This window comes from Theropithecus gelada, chromosome 6 (assembly GCF_003255815.1).
Source record: "Theropithecus gelada isolate Dixy chromosome 6, Tgel_1.0, whole genome shotgun sequence".
NCBI classification, from domain to species: Eukaryota; Metazoa; Chordata; class Mammalia; order Primates; family Cercopithecidae; genus Theropithecus; species Theropithecus gelada.
Window position 1 is genome coordinate 155,392,184 of NC_037673.1, and position 20,329 is coordinate 155,412,512.

The 20,329-nt window shown below is 40.6% G+C and overlaps 1 protein-coding gene across 16 annotated transcripts in view; it reads right to left on the minus strand.

Annotated features, from left to right (window-relative positions):
- EBF1 (early B cell factor 1) overlaps positions 1–20,329 on the minus strand; it is a 404,490-nt gene that overhangs the window by 129,679 nt on the left and 254,482 nt on the right. For all 16 annotated transcript variants that reach the window (XM_025388336.1, XM_025388338.1, XM_025388331.1 and 13 more), the window contains one exon: positions 16,223–16,304. In XM_025388336.1, the coding sequence (XP_025244121.1) occupies positions 16,223–16,304 (82 nt within the window). The remainder of the gene's footprint in view (positions 1–16,222; positions 16,305–20,329) is intronic.

Consider the following 20,329-nt stretch of genomic DNA (forward strand, 5'->3'; position numbering starts at 1 on the left):
TTATTCATGCGACCTCTTACAACCAAATATAATAATTGTCTGTAATTGCAGCTTCAGCTCCCACCTCATGCTTTGACACGGGAAACAGCAATCAGCCCGCTCCCGTTTAATCCACCTATTATGTTGACTAATTAACTTTGCTCGACAGTTTATTTCTTCCTCCATTATCAGCCCCTGTCAGCCGCAAGCACCCTGCAGCATAGGGGAAACCTCAGGCTCTTTGATTGATCACCGATAGATTGACATGCAGATTAATTTAATTAGAATCACCTCACTTGAGAAATGAAAGACAATGGCAAGAGGGCTAATAGATCTGCTCTCATAATGAGGCGAGCCTCCAGAGCTAAGGCTGAGGATTTCTGATTTATTTTGCTCAATTCCCCAGTTGCTTGGAAAGACTCTCGCTTTAATTGTTCTTGGTTTTGAGAGGCATTAGCCTCTGAAGAGGTGAACCGCTTACAAGGATTGGCACAGATGGAGGCCTCAGTTTCTGAGGAAACCTTTTCTCCGAGTTGGCCGAAGCGGGCATCGACTTCTGAAGAGTCTTGTGCAACACTAATGTTTCATCAGCTAAGTTGGGCAGAGGGGAAAACTCTGGGCCCTGGCCTATGCCTGTGAATTGTCAGCTGGGACCCCAGTCCCCACCAGTCTTTCCATACTTAAAAGTTCCACTGTCCTCCTCGTTGACCTAAGTGCATCCTGGCAAAATATGGTGAATTTCCTTTCCCAGAGCCTGAAAGATGCCAACAAATTGCAGGCTATGAACACATCACTCATGCTAGTAGCATAAGGTTGATTTTGTTTTCTAAATCTGCTTTATTAAAATGCATAGGAAACAGTTGAGAGTTCAGTAAGGGAATCAGAGTATTCTCCTTAGCCACTGTGAAACCCCACATTCCATCTAGAACAAATCATTTGGGGGATGACACGTACGTTCGATGCAGAAGTTTGCAGAGTGGTTCTTCTCTTTATTCATGATTGGCCAACCAGATCTGACACAGCCTTATGTGTAAACACAGCTTATGTGTTTACAGGTTAATTTAAAAGAAGGAAGAAAAGAAGAAAACGGTCTACTTACTTTGCCTTCAAAAACTATCCTATGTAGTGGCAAAGTCAATATTATTTAAGGCAACAGAAATTCACCTTTCTTTTTAGAGAGATGACTTCTTAGGACTTACAATTACATAACAGAGCCGGGTCTTTCAAAGAAATTTTGATTTACTATGAGACCACAATTGAGCGGTCACTGGAGTCGTTAGCTGAAGAAACTATAAAAGGAATCCCAAACCGTATCTGTTTTCAGTGTCAGGAAATACAGAAAGTGGTTATTCTAGATGTCTGTCTTAGGAAGAAAAAAAACAATGATAATTCACCATGCACCTGTAAGACACAAGCTCTACAAACTTAAGGCTTAAAATACTCAGTATCTTTCAAAGACACTGTCATCTAATCCTACATTGAACAAAAATGTCAAAAACGGTTAAGGAAAAAAAAAACTATACCCCATATGTTTCTCTTTTCTTGGCAAGAGAAGAACCACCAGGGCCACATGTGTGATAGAATCATTTGGCTGAAATGCCAATCAAAATTGGAGAGAAGATAATACAGAGAATCTTCATACTTTTAATTTCTAGAAAATGAGCAGCTAATACATTCCTCAAAAACTCACAGCACAACTTCCCTACCACAAAACAATTTCTCCCATTTCAATTTGGAAATATTCAGGATATATTTAAATAAAACATATGCTAAAATTAATCCACAGAGCAACTTGTAAATTAAAAAAACAAACAAACAAACACCGTGAGATGCAAAAGGGGTACTGAAGTGTTCTTTAAAAATAGGCCCATAGTAGGAGGGAAAAGGGCCTTTACAGTTTAACACATTATTAATGAGGTGCTGACACATTCACACAGGCGAGGGGACAGACAGGCCTGCCAAATCTTCAACCTTCCTCAATTTTGTCAATAAAACACAGCCTAAATTTCAGACAGACAAACATTAAAAATGATTTTACCTTTGGACACAACCACCCTTTCCTTCTTTCTCCCCTTCTCCACTCCCCTGCCCAGAGAAACAGATGATGAGAATATGAAGGAAAAGGTATGTTTAGAATTTCATGATATCTGTTATAATTACACCTTTACTTGCTAGAACTGCACTGTCCAATACAGAAGCCAAATGCCTGGCTATTTAAATTTAAACTAAACGACATTTTAGATCCCCTTCCTGAGCCTCAATGGCCGCATTGAGTGTTTCATAGCCATAGGCAACTACTGGCTACTGCACTGGACATGGTGAACAGGGAATTTGTTTTATCATCGCAGAATGTTCTATAGGATGGTACTGCTCTAGAATGGTTTTGAAATAAATTGTGCACTTGATTCTTGAAGATGCCCAAGTTATATCTCCTGAAACAAATATCAGCCTATGTAAACAGGTTTAGATATATACATATATACTTTATCAGTATATTTTTGGGATGAAATTTCTATTAGGGGGCTTTGCTTCTTAATGTGGCAATCTAGAGATATGCTGATTAACACTCAGCATGTTCCAAGGTACTTCTCATCTGGGCCCTCCTTTCCAATTGAGAGTATTTGTTATCAGAGAACGAGAAGGGCAGAAAAGAAGTTTCTAGCTACCCATGGACTTTGGATATTTTACACTGATGTTTTCAATTTCTTGGCTTATATCAGTGGTTCAGAATCTCCTCTGTTATATCCTTTTCTGGATCGATATCCCTAAAAGGTATTATTCCTATCCCCCTCTATTTAGAATTTGAAAGAACTAGACACAGAATTTCATTCTTGGCTCTCAAGCTTTCCTGGTTAATGTGACTTTGGCCAGGTTAACTTCTCTGAGTCCCGGTGTCCCTGACTCTCAATGGGAATAATCACCATACTTAACTCATAAGGTAACTGTGAGGATTAAATTAATTAAAGTGGCCAGCATGGTTCCTGGTTCACATGGAGCACTCAATAAACAGTAGCAGTAACAGAGTAGTAGTTGTCACTTTGTTGCTGATGTTAAACAAGAAGTTCAAAAGAATGTGTCGGGTTGATAATCTGAAGCATCTTAATGACCATAAAGAAGACCCAGCATCCACTGTAATTTTAAATAAAAGGATACAGAAAGTATTTATTCTATGTCCACTGCTCAACACAAACGTACAATTTTAAAGACTTTTGTGCCAGTAACACATTATTATACATTTAGGCCTTGCATGAATTATGGTTTTCATTGGTTTATATAACGTTGCTTTCTAGACCCTCTCTGTATCTTAGCCTGTTACAGTTGAGGCTTTATTAGAACTAAATGAAACCTTACTATTCTGAAAATAATCTGTAAATGAGATGTCTCACCATTTCAGTCTAGTTTTCCCAGTATTTCCCATCAACGAGGGTTTCTCAGGAGTTTTGTTATTGGTGAGTACTTCCTCACCATCTCTTCTCGGGCGGCCCCTCTTCCCTTCATGTCATGCAGGAGACCTAGTATGTCCTAACTTTATTATCTAAGATTCATGAAGCACAACCTCTCTCTCTCATGAGCAGATTTTCAAAAAGACACAAGCAGCTAAATTCGATCATGAGTGGAAGATCACATGAACAAAAGCAGCAGTTTGTCTGGACGAAGGGGTTATGAAAAAAGCAACCAAACACGTTGAAATTTGTATCTTTAAGCGTTTCTCCAACAAACACAGAATCAGAGCAAAGATTAGACCATAAATATATTTTCAAAGTTTAAATTTAGAATATTGTGACAGTGAAGTACCTCCTTCCAAAAAATAAACACTGCCTCATGTTAATTTTGAATGATTATTTAAAAATTCCAAATCTTGGCTTTTAATGCTGATACACGGTAACTCGGTAAAAGGAAATTAGTGTTGAAGTTAGTCTGTTCTATGCTTCCTAACCTGTTTTTTGCTTGTTGTACTTTTGCATTAATTTAGGGTACCTAATCACAAGGCTTTAAAAATATTAACTTGAAGTACGTGAAATGAAAAGCACCGGGAAGCATTTCATGGAATAATACTCAGCAATAAAAAGGAACAAACTATTGATATCCCAGGGAATTATGTTAAGGTAAAAAGCCAGTAACCAGGGGATACATACAGCATGTTAAGGACTGAATTGTTCCTTCCCCAGAAATTCATACATTGAAGGCCTGATCCCCAGTACCTCAGAATGTGACTATATTTTCAGATAGGGCTTTGACTACTTTCAAATGAGGCCATTAGAGAGGTCCCTAATCCAATCCTTACAGGAGGAAGTTTGGACATACAGAGAAGGTGAGTATGATTACTAAAAAAGGACAAGATGAGGCATCCTTGTGCTGATGAAAATTCCCTATATATGGACTGTGGTGTTAGACAAAGCTAGTCACATGATCCAATTTTATAGAACTAAAAATATACCCACACAAGTACTCGTAAAACAAGGGAAAGTTGAATAAGATGGTAGATTACATGAATGTCCATATTCTGGTTGTTATATTGTAAAAATAACTTTGCAAAATGTTACTGAGGAAGACTGGGTAATGGGTACATGGGATCTTTCTGTATTACTTCTATAACTGCATGTAAACCTAAAATTATGTGAATAAAAAACTCAACTAAATAAAAGGCATTGGCAACCAAGATTTCCTTCAACGGACCAATGGATAAACAAACTGGCAATCCATATAATAGAATATCATTTTGCAATTTAAGAAAATGAGCTATCAAGCCACAGACAGTCATAGAGGGGTCTTAAATGCATGTTACTAAATAAGAAAACATCAATCTCAAGAGACTATATACTGTATGATTCCAACTATACGACATTCTGGAAAAGGCACAACTATGAAGAGAGTGAAAAGATCAGTGGCTGCCAGGAGTCTGGAAGAAGAGAGGGAGGAATGGGTGAAGGATAGGGGATTTTTAGAGCAGTGAAACCATTCTGTATAATACTGTAATGATGCATATGTTCATTTGTTTGTCCAAACCTATAGAATGTACACACAAACAGTGAACTCTAGTGTAAACTATAAATTAATTGATACTGATTTTTGAGACAGGGTCCTGCTGTCACCCAGAGTGGAGTGCTGTGGTGTGATCTCAGCTTACTGCAACCTTCGCCTCCTGGGCTCAAGTGGTCCTCCCATCTTAGCTCCTGAGTAGCTGGAACTAGAGGCGTGCACCACCACACTCAGCCTTTTTTTTTTTTTTTTTGTGAAAATAGTTTCACCATGTTGCCCAGACTGGTCTCAAACTCCTGGGCTCATGTGATCTACCCACCTCAGCCTCCCAAAGTGCTGGGATTACAGGCATGAGCCACCACACCCGACCCACAAAACTATGGATTTTAATAATATATTAATATTGGCACATCAATTGTAACAAATATATCACACTAATGCAAGATGTTAATAATAAGGGAAACTGGGGAGTAGGGGATGGGGATGGGGTTGAGAGGGTATTATATTTCTGTAAACCTAAAACTGCTCGACAAAATAAACTCTATATATTTTTTAAAAGGTACTGATCACACTTCTACCCTCAACCCCCTATAGTCTACATTCTACATTCCACCTGTCAGCTGAACTACTTTGCAGACTCGTCAAATATTAGAGTCACAAGAGACCCCAGAGATCAGCTAATCTAGTGGCTCCCAAATAAGAGTTTTTGACTGTAATAAAGGGTGACATTATTGCAGAGAGGGAATCATAAAAGCATCCACAGTAAGTCTGCATACTGAAATATTCAGTTAACTTTCCCTTGTCTGGGACCCTATCAACTCCATATGGAAACTCTGGTTATCTCATCTACATGAGAAGCTCTCAACTAGCAGTTTTACATGACTTTAAAGAACTCTAAAGAGAATGTGATTCTTAATAATGCAATTTGATTGAAAACTATGTCATCATAGGAGGTTCATAGGAGAAAATGATAAAAGGAGTCCTCAGTGTAAGTTATGACAGTCCAAATTTGTCCAACACCTCCTTTTACAGCTTGGAAAACTAAGGTCCAGGAGTTTAAAACAACTTCAAGGTCATAGGACAAATTAAGAAAAAAGGAAGCCTGAAGGGAACCCTGTAGACTCATAGTGCAGTTCTCACCCACTCCCAGTTCTGACCTTTCATTATTATTATTATTATTATTATTATTATTATTTTGAGATTGAGTCTTGCTCTGTCGCCAGGCCGGAGTGCAGGGTGCAATCTCGGCTCACTGCAACCTCTGCCTCCCAGGTTCAAGCGATTCTCCTGCCTCAGCCTCCTGACTAGTTGGCACTAGAGGGGCGCACCACCACACCCAGCTAATTTTTGTATTGTCACTAGAGATGGTGTTTCACCATGTTGGCTATGATGGTCTCGATCTCTTGACCTCGTTATCCATCCATCTTGGCCTCCCAAAGTGCTGGGATTACAGGTGCGAGCCAACACAGTTGGCCTCTGGTCTTTCAATACACAGTCCTGGCTTACATCCTCTCTCTGGACTCTCCTCATATCTTCCAGTACAAATCTATGGTGCCTGTGTGACTGACTACAGCTTAAGTATTATTTACATAAAAATGGTCTGCAGCGGTTAGGTCTTTCTTAACTTTGTCCTTTAAAATATCCTTGAGTGATATGGAATGCGATATTCTCAGAAATGTGCCTGATTGCCAGCTTCTATCTGGTTGAAAGATTCCAAATAACTCATTAAAAATTATGGAGGACGTGTGAACCTACAGGATGTCATGGAGTGGAACTGCTGGAGTAAAGGAGTGGTTAATGGAATTACATTCACACTTTAAGGCTTGAGGCAAAACTAGCTCTTAACAGGAAGACAAGAATGGACACTTCTAAATCCTCAGATACATGTGCTAAACTAATTTAAATCTTTGGAAACTAGAATTAGCCTCTGTCTCCTGAACAGTGACACATGATAAACATGAAAAGCTCACAAGTGATCTGAACCTCATTCCTCCCTCTGTGGATCGGGATACTTTTGACAACTCTTTAGGGTGTCATTGGTGTTTAACTGGTGCTCTCTGTGTGTGTGTCCTCATTGGCCATTTTAGGTAGGAATGAGACAAACAGGATTGTCATGTGTGCTCTGTAACGATGGGGCTATGGCATAGGGACATGGAAATCAGGAGCAAGAAAATGGCATATTGGTCAATGGCTCAGATTCCAGAGTCAGATGATCCTGAGTTTGATCCCCAGTCTCACCACTTACTTGCTTATAATCTTAGATGAGTCACTTAGTCATAGGAATAAGTGGTGAGCCCACTATGTACCTGCCATGTGCCAAACATTATTCTACACACTGAAGAAGCAACAATGAACAAAACCAATAAAGCATTTACCAAGCAGGAGTTTAGTTCTTACTGGGGACAGAGAGGGAGTCAGACAGTAAGTAAGCAACAAAAGCAAATTTCAGATTGTGATAAGTTCTAAGAAATAATAAAATATCTTCCACCTAGATGGTTCCTAGGTAGAAGATATTTTTAATCGGGTGATTAGGAAAGGCTTCTGTAAGGAAGTGATGAAAAAAAGGAATTTTTTTGTTTGTTTATTTTAGAAGAAATGGGGTTTCGCCATGCTGGCCAGGCTGGTCTCAAACTCCTGGCCTCAAGCGATCCACCTGCCTCGTACTCCCAAAGTGCTGGACTTACAGGTATGAGCCACCGTGCCCAGCCTGAAATCTGAATAAAAAATATCTGGCCATTCAATGTGTCAGAAGAGTTTTCCAGGGAGACAGAAGAGAAAGTGCAAAGATCCTGAGACAGGAATGAGTTTGGTGTATGTGGGGAAGAAAAATGAAGGAAGGCCAATGTGCTTGACAGGACCAAAGCCAACAAGAAAAAGTGGTAGAAAAATAAGTAAGATTATACATGTATAACACTTAATACAGTGTCTGACATATAACCAGAGCTCTATAAGTGACAACTTAATAAGTGGAAGAATATAAGGATAGCTTTTGCTGGTAAATCCCAATAACTATAGGTATCTTCAGAGCCAGCATCCATTGGCAATCACTGATCAAACCAAACACTTTTACATTCATCCTTTAATGTATTTTACATTTCCTTCAAAGGCAGCTGTACTTAGTGTAGAAATACATGTTCTCTAAGTGCAAAGCGACCACTCATCAAATGCTGTTTGTAAAGATTCCTTCTCAGTGATGCACACTTTCTGCCAAGGCTCAGCATAAGGCTCATGCCAAGATACATATTTGCCCAATAAGCCATAATGGTTTAATATATCAGGTTGAAAATCCACCATTTGTATTTACCATGTTATGTGAATTAATCCTGTATTCTGAAACTATCATTAGAGCTGCTTTCAGTATAATTAATCAGCATGGAGCCTCTTGAAATTATTCTGTATGAAGAAAGTGATCGCAGCTCAGGCCCCTAGCATTCTGTTGGTAGAGAATTTAATTGCAAGATGTGCTATTTGTCAAAACAATATAACAATGTAAGTACATCCAAGACAGGGGGTGGGAGTCAATAGAGGAGAAATAAAGGAGGGCATATTCTTATCCCTTTTATGTAAGTGTATTTAAAGCAGACAGAAACTGCAGAGGTCAGGCATGTATTTTAAGAATCCTCTAATCATTCCCTATAACATATGGATCCAGAGATACCATGGCTTCTGAAACAAACAGCAAAGATTCTCCAAAATTTCTAGAATTTACTCAAAAAGGCAGGGAGTTGCCTTTTAATGTCATAACTCATGTCATCATTTTAAAAAGCAAGACACATTTTTGGTGGGAATTTGGGATGAATAACCTGGTGGTTTCTCCTCTTTACTATCCAAATGACTAAGATGTGAAGGAATATTGTTTGCCTCCTTAGATAAACATGAGGTAAACATGAGTTTTGTGTTTGCTCTTCCCTCTGCTCAGAACCCTCTCTGGCTCTTCCCAGGATGATTTATCCTTATTCTTGATCTCTGAACTTGAATGTCCTCACCTCAGAATGCTTTCCCGGTCACTTACTTTAAGAGAGGTTTTCCCCCTTCTCTACTAAAAAAATACAAAAATTAGCCAGGGGTGCTGGTGCGTGACTGTAATCCCAACTACTCAGGAGGCTGAGGCAGGAGAATCGCTTGAACCCAGGAGGCAGAGGTTGCAGTGAGCCAAGATGGCGCCAGTGCACTCCAGCCTGGTAACAGAACCAAACTCCGTCTCAAAAAAAAAAAAAAAGAGACAGCTTTTCATCTCCCATCCCACACTGTTTTTCTCTCTCATAATGTCCTGTTTAATTTTCTTTATAGCAGAAATTAGAATTTCTAATATTTGTAATTGTTAATTTGTACACATCTTCATTGTGGCAGCTGATGGTAATTATTCTGCTTACATCCATTTTCTTGTCTTCATGGGCTGCCCAGCTAGACCATGCAAGCCTCCCTGTGGTTGTATATGACCATGTGACTGATTTCTAGCCAATGAAAATGAGCAAATTTGTAAGCCAAGGGTTTTAAAAAGCACATGGCACCCTTCATGTACCCTTCTCCCATCAGAGGACTTAATAAAGACAGAAGATTCTATAGAATAGGAGAGGCATAAAACAAAAGGATCCCAGGTCCCCAAATAACCTCAAGGACAATACCTGCTCATCAACAAGGAACACCTGCCTTGTACCATTATATGAGCAAGAAATAACCTTCTGCTGCAGGTGAGCCATTCAGTATTATATGGTCTATTTGTTACAAGAGCTAGTATCATCCCAAGAAGAATATAAGTTTCATTAGGGCAAAGACCGTATCTTTCTTGTTCATCATGATAGACTCACCACTTAGCGCTTCAATAAATATTACTGAATGCATGCATGCATGCACGTGTGCAGAACTATGTCTTCTACTTATATTCATATATAGTTATAGATCTAATATTTATATGTGAATATAGCTTTATAGCCAATGGAAAAACTTTATTGAAGAGATAAGATGAATTTGGAAATGTATACTTTACTTCAGTCTCCAGGTATTACGGTATCTATTGCAATGACAGCTTGAACCCGATTCTTGTTCTTCCCTTACCACCCTAATTCTGCCAGTCCCCAGAAGTAAAGCTACTGAAAAAGGTTGAATTGTCTGACTCCTGTCAGTTAAAAACCAGACCATGGCATGGTTTTAACATAGTCCTTTGACATTAGCATCTTTTTAGTGTCAAGATGAAGAAATAGGCTCGTTTAGTCATAAGTGAATTTCTCCCTGGGTCATGAGCTATTTCCATCCCCAACTTGCTCCCCTTCTCTGTCCTCCAGCCTTCCTCATATTCACCAGTCCTGAGTAAAGCCAGTATCCACTGTTGCATTTAAGCAAATTTCTTACCCTAACCACAGCCTAGGGATTTCAAAAGAAAGCATCCATTGTAAATTTAAAAAAAAAAAAAAAAAAAAAAAAAAAGATTGTGCCAGATTTTCTACAAGGTTTATTCCATACTGCCTTAAAGTATGAACACGGCCCAGCTCTGCAGAAAGTGATTAATTTCTTGAAAACACTAAGGTCACACTAATTGACATGACCTGTGTAATTAAGCAATCTCTGTTTACACAGCAGAAGCCCAGCCGCTGTGAAGCTGAGTTTGCTTGACAGAATGTCTTTCCATGTCAAGAGATCAACAACCTTTCTTATGTCCTCCTCAGTCACCTACACAGGCCTCTGATTGCTGTTCAGAGCAGATGCGCTCCGGCGTTGCTATATGAAGATCAGGCTGGCCGGCAAGCATGCAAAGTGAGATGGAGGAAAGCAGCGGCAGTGACCACTGCACAGACCCTGCTTAGGAGGGAAGACAGGGCGTCTTCAGTCAGATGTGCCAGGACTCAGGTTTTCAGCATAACTGGTAAAAGCCACATGGGCATGTAAGGAAGAGACCAGAGACTTTTTGTGCCAGAAAGACACTCTTTCACTCACCCTCAGAAGCAACAGAGACATAAAAATATTCGAAACCAGCCTCCTAATTAGTGTGCTATGAGAAAAATGCTGAAAAGTGTATGTCTTATTCATAAGCAATCTTCAACCAATATCATTATGACACACACCTCTGTAGCCAGGACAGCTACAGCAAAGACTAATCCTCTCCGTCTTGGTTCGGTCTTAAGACTTGGGAAATGTAGTATGATTTCTTAGTAGACTACTCTGAGATGTCTTGGGGGCACTTTATTCATGCCCCATCTAGGTGAGGGGCTCTCTTGCCTTGGAGAACTGACCAAAACCTTTACAGGTTAAGTGAAGCTCACATTGCCTGCTAAATAATAGCTTGTTTTTCTAAAATCCCTGCAAGTAAAAATTGATAAACACTGTAGCTGTACTCTGGAAAAATGTTCATGTTCCCTCACTTCCACACAACTCTACCCTCTGCATGAGGAACTTTGGTTGTGTGTCAATGTTCTTTATGCAGATGGCACCTTTAGGCTCTATTGGGACAAATACCTCTTTTGAAGATCCCTCTCAGGCTTTCCTGGGATTCCGGTACATATTTATGGGAGGTCATTATGGCTCTCAGATGTTGCAAGATCTCCTTATACCCTCACTAAATATCTGCTTACAGACTATGGACAATTTCTTTTTTGTTCCAAAACATCAGAAAATACCTGAGTCAGACTGCTTGGGTTATACCACTACCTTACCATTTAGTAGATGTGTGACTTTGGGTAAATTGCTTAACTGTTCTAAATCTGTCTCCTCATTTTTAAAACAGGAATAATCCACATTTCTATATTCTTAACAAGGGTATTTTGAAGATAAACATGATAACTCATGTAAAATACTTTGCACAATGCCTCTCACTAAAGAAGCACCAAATAAATGACAGCTTTATCATCATCATCGTTACCAATATAAATAGAAGCACATAAAGGTAAATACATGGACACATGCATTTATACACGTGAACATGGAACATGCTGAATATAGACACAGTCATCTTCCCAGCATTTAATGCAGTTAGGAATGAACCAAGACAGAGAACCTAAGAAGCTTGGGATGGAGGCAAAATAAACAAACAGAAAAACACCTGAGGATGACAGTGAGTTCAGTTTGGGGCTGACTGAGTTGAAGTTCCTGGAAATATCCAGCAGACATCTGGACAGTTAGATCTAAACCTGGGTGTCAGGTCTCAGATATTCTGATGCCAGAGTCCTCAATGCATAAATAGTGGTTAAGATGCTGTGAGTGGAGAAGATACTAGAAAGAACCTATAAAATGGGAAAAGATCTGGACCTCAGAAGGAGACTAGGAGAACACCAACTTTTTTAGAAAGGCAAACAAATAGCATCCCTTGTAGGGAGTTCAGAATGAGCGACTGTTGTTACATAATTCAAGAAAAAAAAATGGATTCAAAAAGGGTGTAATGGCTGCCAGCATGAAATAATACAGAGAGAGGTAGGAGTAAATAGTCATGAAAGACAGAAAGACTGAAGAAGAAACAATAAAAGGTTGGGTTAGAGAGATTTGAGGTTTTGCTTTAACTCTCAAGGCAATTCATCCATCCTCTAATTACACAAATATCTATGTGCCTGCATGCATGAAAGCCAATGTTGATTGTGTAAAAATAATAAAGAAATGTATTAATGTATAGGGATACAAAATAAAATGTGTCCATGTTCATTCTGCCATGGGTTCCTCCATCCTCTTCTAGGCGGCAAAGAGTGGGTGATGGGAAACAAAGCAGGTTACACCTGAGATCTGATAAGGAATTTGTCATTGTTAATAAAGAAAGACATGGCTCATCTTTAACTCAAAAACTGACTCTATGGTGGCCAAGGTAGCTGCCCCTATTGATCTATTTTAGGACCCATTTGAGAATCACAGGCAAGAGCATTGTCAGTGTCAGAGTTCAGATAAATCATATTTATCTGAAAGACAGTATGGACTTTGTGCTGGGCAGCTGTCACGCTTAATCAAAGTGTGCACTTTTTGGGACAGTGGCACTGTCACCAGTAAGAGCTTGTCAGAGGTTATTAGATATAGGACTAACTCAGTAGTTCTCAGTCAGGGGCCATTTTGCCTCTTCCCTCTCCACCAGGGGACATTTGACAATGTCTGCAGACATTTTTGGGTGTCATGATTGGGAGGTAGATGTTCTCTACTAGCATCTAGAGAGTAGAGGCCACTGACACTGCTAAACATCCTATAATGCATGGGGGCACCCCCCACAATTCCCCCAAAAAAGGATTATCCAGTCTAAAATGTTAACTGTGCCCAGGTTGAGAAACCCTAGACTGAACTCATGATCCATCTTCAGTTTATCACATAGATTTTCTCCAAAGGCTTGCATTTGTATTTTATCACTTACAAATTAGCTATACATGCAAAATATTGCTTTCTTTCATATGTAGTGATATAAGCAGAATCGTCATTTTTACTCCATTTTACAGTTTAGGAAACTGAAGCTCCAAAGGATTATAAGACTTTCCAGATATCTATGTTATGCCTCCTCATCTCAGCAGCCCTTCCACTAAACAAAGAATAACTATTTCATTTGCAAAATAGAAGCTTTGTAGATGCTCTCAAAAATAATAGACTAAATTGGTTTCTCATCTTGTATAAGAGGTATATTTCTATAATTCAACCTTTTCAGACATTTTACTAGTAGGTTCCACAAAGAAAAGAGAGCCCCTGGAAGTTCTACATGAATGCTCTTTTAGGTTTCCAATGTCATCAAAGTCCATCCCAAACTCTGCTGCCCTAAGAGGTACAGCAGAGTTAATCCTGGTATACATTAGGCATTAGACACGTTTCTTAGACGTACATTGTTTCATGCCCAGCTATACTTTGTTCCTAACCCAAGCTTTGGTCAAAAGAAATATAAGGCTCATGTCAAGACCAAAGTAAGCTACAAAACAGTTTATTCCAAACTTCAGCCTCATGTAGCGAGACCTAAGCAACACACACTTATAGCACCACATGTGTGGTTTTGCCAGCTTAATTGCAAAGCTGACTCAAACATAACACAAAAAAAATCCTCTATGGGATTGAAAACACCAAGTTTGAAGTCAGAAGATGACCAGAGGAAACATTTTCCAAGAAACTAGAAACCTCCCCATTCCTGACTGGGCGTGGTGGCTCACACCTGTAATTCCAGCACTTCGGGAGGCCGAGACGAGTGGATCATGAGGTCAGGAGATCGAGACCACCCTGGCTAACATGGTGAAACCCCGTCTCTACTAAAAATACAAAAAAGTTAGCCAGGTGTGGTGGCAGGCACCTGCAGTCCCAGCTACTTGGGAGGCTGAGGCAGGAGAATGGTGTGAACCCCGGAGGGGGAGCTTGCAGTGTGCCGAGATCGCCCCACTGCACTCCAGCCTGGGTGACAGAGTGAGACTCCATCTCAAAAAAAAAAGAAACCTCCCCATTCTTGTGTATCAAGACAAAAGATGGTGAGGCCAAGATGATGATTTTAGAGAAGTACCTCAGAATCTCAGGAGACATGACTTTTTTTCTACTGCATTTGTTCTTTAATGAGACTAGTAAGTCTCACCTCCTTAAAATAAATCATCTTGGAGACTAAGAGATATTGATATCCCCAATCAATGCTCAAGATCATCTTTCCTTTTTCCCATCAGAGAATGAAGGTGCAGCTAACATTTTTCAAGATCCTCTCAGAGATCATACATTTCAATCTACACTTAAAGCTGACTAAATATACTTAAAAGCATACTTTAAACACCATGCTGTTTCCCTGATGGACCATATGAGCATACATAAATGGATCGTTGCTCTGACAGGGAAACTAACATTGACCGTGCAAATAATTTAGCCATGCCATTAGGTGGAGAGCAGCACAAGGGTCTAAAACTTTGCAACTCAAAATGTGGGCCATGGCTTTGGTATCATACAGGAGCTTATTAGGAATGCAGAATTCCAGTCCCACCCCAGACCTCTATTAGCATTTTAATAAGATCCTCAGGGGATTTTCAGCGCTTTTAAGTTTGAGAAGCACCACGTCTAGACTCAACAACCTTTCCTAAAATCCAAGAACCATTTTATGTCTTAGAAGTAAATGCGGCTGGGCGCAGTGGCTCACAGGCCAGGCGCAGTGGCTCACGCCTGTAATCCCAGCACTTTGGGAAGCCGAGGCGGGCGGATCACAAGGTCAGGAGATTGAGAACATCCTGGCTAACTTGGTGAAACCTCGTCTCTACTAAAAATACAAAAAATTAGCCGGGCGTGGTGGTAGGCGCCTGTAATCCCAGCTACTCGGGAGGCTGAGGCAGGAGAATGGCGTGAACCCGGGAGGCGGAGCTTGCAGTGAGCCGAGATGGCGCCACTGCACTCCAGCCTCGGCGACAAAGCGAGACTCCATCTCAAAAAAAAAAAAAAAAAAAGAAGTAAATGCATTTGTTTGTGAGTCCTCTTCCTTTAGTAAATGTACAATTAAGGACATTTCTGAAACGGAAGTGTTATCCATATCATTTTAGAGATGTTATGCTTCCTAACATCTCTGCCCATTTACGATAGGCAGCTACCACTAACAATTTCCAAGATTGGAAGAGGTGAGCAGAGAGAAGCAAAGGAAGAGAAAACCATAACTGTAAAGCAGAGCAGTTTTACCAGTTGTAATCTTTACTGTTTTTTTGTTTGTTTGTTTGGTTGTTGTTGTTGTTGTTGTTTTGATTTTTTGGTGGGTGGTATAGGGTCTTACTCCTTTACCCAGGCTGGAGTGCAGTGGCATGATCTCAGCTGCAACCTCCACCTCCTGGGTTCGAGTGATCTTCCTACCTCAGCCTTCTGAGTAGGTGGGACAACAGGCAAATTCACCACATCCAGCTAACTTTTGTATTTTTCTGTAGGGTTGGAGTTTCACCATGTTGGCCAGGCTGGTCTTGAACTCTTAACCTCAATCTGCCCACCTCAGCCTCCCAAAGTGCTGGGATTACAGGCATGAGCCACTGCACCCTGCCTCTTTATTCTTATGTGCTGGTTTTCTACATACAAAATTTTAGGCAAAGAATTCATCATTTCTATTTACTTTAATCTTTGGGGGTTTAGGTGTGTCAGTCCATTCAGGAAGCCAAAACTAGACTCAAAGAACACCACTGTCACAACCAGTGAGCACAGGTGGTACAGTTTCCACTCTTCTCTCTTCTAAACAACTCCTAGATTGCAGATACCTGGGGGACCCATGGCCTCAGCTGCTCTTTGCCTCTGAGAAAACAACTACATATCTTCTGCCTAAGACTTTTTTATCCTGTCCTGATATTCATGCCATTATTGAGATTCAAGAAAGACAAGTCAGACCCACCTGGAATCTCCGCATGTCACGTGGGTTTCCTGCATTCTTTAGGCAATTTTGGTTACACTTGAGGAAGAATTTCAAGAAGAACCTGTGAAGAAACAAATCATCATGGTTAGCATTTCGGTTTCTGACATGGGAGGGAAAAAAAGAGGTAAGTCACCCCTGGGTTGTGCATTTGATTCTCTTTACATGTTTTCTGAAATATTCAGCATGGTGTTAGAGCCAGTATTTAATCTGTGGCCTTAGCCTTTGTTTTGTATCCACGCTGGACCTTCCTTATGACACAAACACTCTCAGCACTGCCAACAGATCTCACAGAAGAATCAAGCTCCAAGGAAGTATTTTCACTCATACAGAGGGAAGGCTTTCATCATAATTTAAGATAGGGTCCAGTTGGACATAACTGTCTGAGAATTACTCATGGTCCTCAACAACAACATGGAATTTAAGCCCTATAAACTCATAGATGATGAACTGGCAAATACATGGTGGATGAACACAAGGATTTGGTAAACACTTTTTATCTTAGTCTGTCAAGTAAAATGTTTCAATTAGTAGTACCCATGAGAAATAAGGAAAATTCACAAACTAAACTCCTTTGACTTCTCAAATAGCTCCTGAATGTTTTTTTTTTTTTTTTAACTGTCTGCTGTAGACAAGAGCTAGCTGTGACTGAATAAAGATTTTCCTGCCTCACTGCCACCTTGGTTTCTGAATTGCTTCTATAGTGAGATTCATGGGTTTTACTCGCTAGGGTGACCAAAGGTCCTAATTTGCCAAGAAAAATCCCAGTTTATACCAGCCATACTGGTGTATGTATTAATAGTGCCTACTTTAACTCTCAAAAATGTCTCGGTTTGGGTGATAAATTATATGGTCACCCTATAACTTTCTGAGTTATTTCTTATGTAACCATCACAGTTGTTAAAGTCTATCGTGGAAAAGCAGCAGCTACTAAAAGTGTCATATTCGGGCAATCATGTCGGCCACCTGTAATTAAACCTTCTATCTGCCCAGGTTTGGGAAAAGAAGTATTTCCAAAGATACCTAAGTTTTGCCATCTCTTTTACTACCAGGCCTAGATGTGATGTGCTTGTGAATTTCAGGCCCAAATGTTCCCTAAAAATATCAAAATGCATTAAAATGCTGGTCAACTGAATTCTTGTTGTAATTCAATTCTCTTCCCCTTTCTTCCACTTCAAGTCCACACTGGAGTAAAATCTCCACCTCAACACAAATAGATTATGAAGAACTATCACCCCATGATGCCTCAGTCTGAATTTGGCTCTGACTGCAATGTCTGTCAATCATGTAACACTGGGGTCCTCTATAACAAGGGCACTACACGAAGATATACAGAGTTCAGCCAATTTCTGAACATGAATCTGAGAGAAGTCCCAGATGAATCCCTCTCCTCCCTGGTCTCTTAGAATCTGCCAAGATGGGAATATGTTGTGGCAATCATTCTTTAGAGACAAACAATGGCTTTTTCAACCAAAAGAGTAACATTTAAACACGCAAACATCTTCCTAAAATGACTTTTGAACACCACACAACATTTGACTGCCCATCAATGAAAGCAGGCTTCTAAATAATCACTTGCCACTACTTCCAGATTCTCTCCACAGAAGCCAAAGTTGATCAACCTTTTGTCCAAGACAAATGGCATACAGACTGCTGAAGCCCAGCTGTGTGAAACAAAATCCGATTTTGAGCTCCCCTTTCCTGGTACCAAGACCCACACTGTCCTTGCACAGGACAATCAGCCAGTCACTGATTCCTCCTCACTTTCAATATGATAGATTTGGTACAGGAAGGGGGATTAAGGGAGTGGCCCAAATCCTAAGTGCCTTTACAATGTCTTATTGATCTGAGCTCTCGGAAGGCAAGTGCTGGGTAGCCCTGCTGATCACGCATGGCTTTCAGAAACTATTTAATACAGTGGAGCTGATAGTTGTGATCCTCATATCTTGATGGGGTTCAATCCTATATCCATAGACACTGAAGATATGAAAACTGGCTGCTGCTTTCTAGAACAACCAGTTAGAAGGGCATATTTCTAAGCTACCTCAAGCCACAGGAGAGGGCTGATTATCACTAAATTGACAATAAGACTGGGTGTGATATGGTGAAAGGCCACAGTCATTAGAAACACCCAGAATAATGAGATTCATATCCTGACTCTGACAGGTACTACCTGTGTGACTTTGGATAAGGAGCTGAACTTCTCTGCACCACACTTTCCTTATCTATAAACTGGTATAATAACAGGCCTTACTGTATGGGGAAATTGTGAATAAGAGATAAGGCAGAGTAACAGATATATAGTAAGTACGCTGGTGGCGGCAGTCATAAGAAATGGCTTCCGTGTATTGGGTGCTTACCTTGTGCTCAGTTCAATGCTAAGAACAAATCCATTTTCTCATACAACCCTCCTAAGTAACCTCTGCTATTAATCCCATTTTATAGATAAGGAAACTGAGATTCACAGAAGTGAAATAACTTGCCCAAAAGCTAGGAAGGCACCTCTGGACTCCCCAAAAAGGAAAATTAATTGAATTACTCAGCAGGATCTGGCTCGTCTATAAGAGGATATAAAATTTTTTAAAAATCATCCCTGCATACATAGTGCCCAGCATAAGACCTAGAACCGAGTGAGTTTTCAGTAAATACTTGCTCAACAAAATGGAGTCTAGGGTCTCCAAGGGGTAGAAATGAGGGCGTTTTTACAGTAAAGGCAGCAGTAGAGTATACTGGGCAAGAGCTTGCATTGGCGCTAAGACAAGCCTGGGTAAATTTCAACAATTCCCTGAACCTCAGTGTTCAATTCAAATTCAGACAGTGTAGCTCCAGAGACTGTACTCTTAACCATCATGATGTAGTAGTTTTAGTAATGACAGAAGTAGTGCAGTAATGATGTTAATACTAATTTTACCATTGATAGCAATCGTACTGTAACAGCAATTTTGCTAATAAGAGTAAATAAGACTAATCAAACTACTAAGAGTAATTATTAGTATCATGATTTCCACAAACAACAGCAATGTGAACATTATGGAGGTAGACATCATTGCCATTCTCCCTCCAGAGGGCCCCCCTGCTTGCTTCCCCAGGGTTGGTAATATTTGCCGCCTGTGTGTGTTTAAGCCATTTGAGCCCAGACCCGACAGCCAGATTCAGGTTGTGCTAGAAGGAGCTGTCAGCACACCCTCTGACTTCTTCAAGTCAGACAACTGCTAGCCACCATGAGGGGGTCCATCTGGTGCCAAAATGAATTTTGAAAGACAGGCAAACAGGACACCAGCTCTGCCAGGGAGAAACAGAATCAAGGGAGCAGGGGATCTTCTGCCTCAAAGATGAGCCGGGGCAGGGCGCCTGTCAGCAGCCCATCGTTAGCACAAAAGCTATGCCGGGCACACACCAGATCTCTGTTACCCTAAGCTGGCCTGTCACTTGGCATGCTGGCAGAGTCCCCCGCCTGCCCCCTCAACAGTGGATCACTTGCTGAAATTGAAAGCTTGACCATCTGTCGTGGGGAAGACACGGCCGTCAACTGGTGCCTGAGGCCTCACACAAGCCCTTATGTGGCAAAGACGCTCTGAAGGGCCAATTCTTTTGGGGAAAGCCAACCCTACCCCAGAGGGAGCCTCAGAAATTCTTTCAAAGTTTTCCCCTAAGTAAAAGCCAAGGGCCTGACCCTTTCGGATTACACTTCCTTAAAGGAACTGAGAGGAGTTAGAAGGAGGAGTTAAAAATATCCCCACTGAGAGACAGACATGGCACACGAATTTGGGGGATGACTTATCAGGCTAAGTTTGTAAGGCCTTTGTAAACCAGGGGACACGTGCACGTCTGCTGGCCTACGGAGAAGATCTCAGATTCCGAGGGGGCTTTTAACAAAGTGGAGGTTATTGTAACTCAAAACCTCACTTTTGTCTAATGAATTGCCGCATTTTGTGAGGCGGGTGTGTTTGATAAAGTGTTGTCAGGAGAAAAAGTGTGGCAGCCTTACCCCAACTGTGGGAAACTGACCCACAGCAGGACAAAGCCCCTATTGACCCTGTAGAGTTCCAAGGAGTTCCATAAACTCCAGGAAACAGCCTGACCAGGATC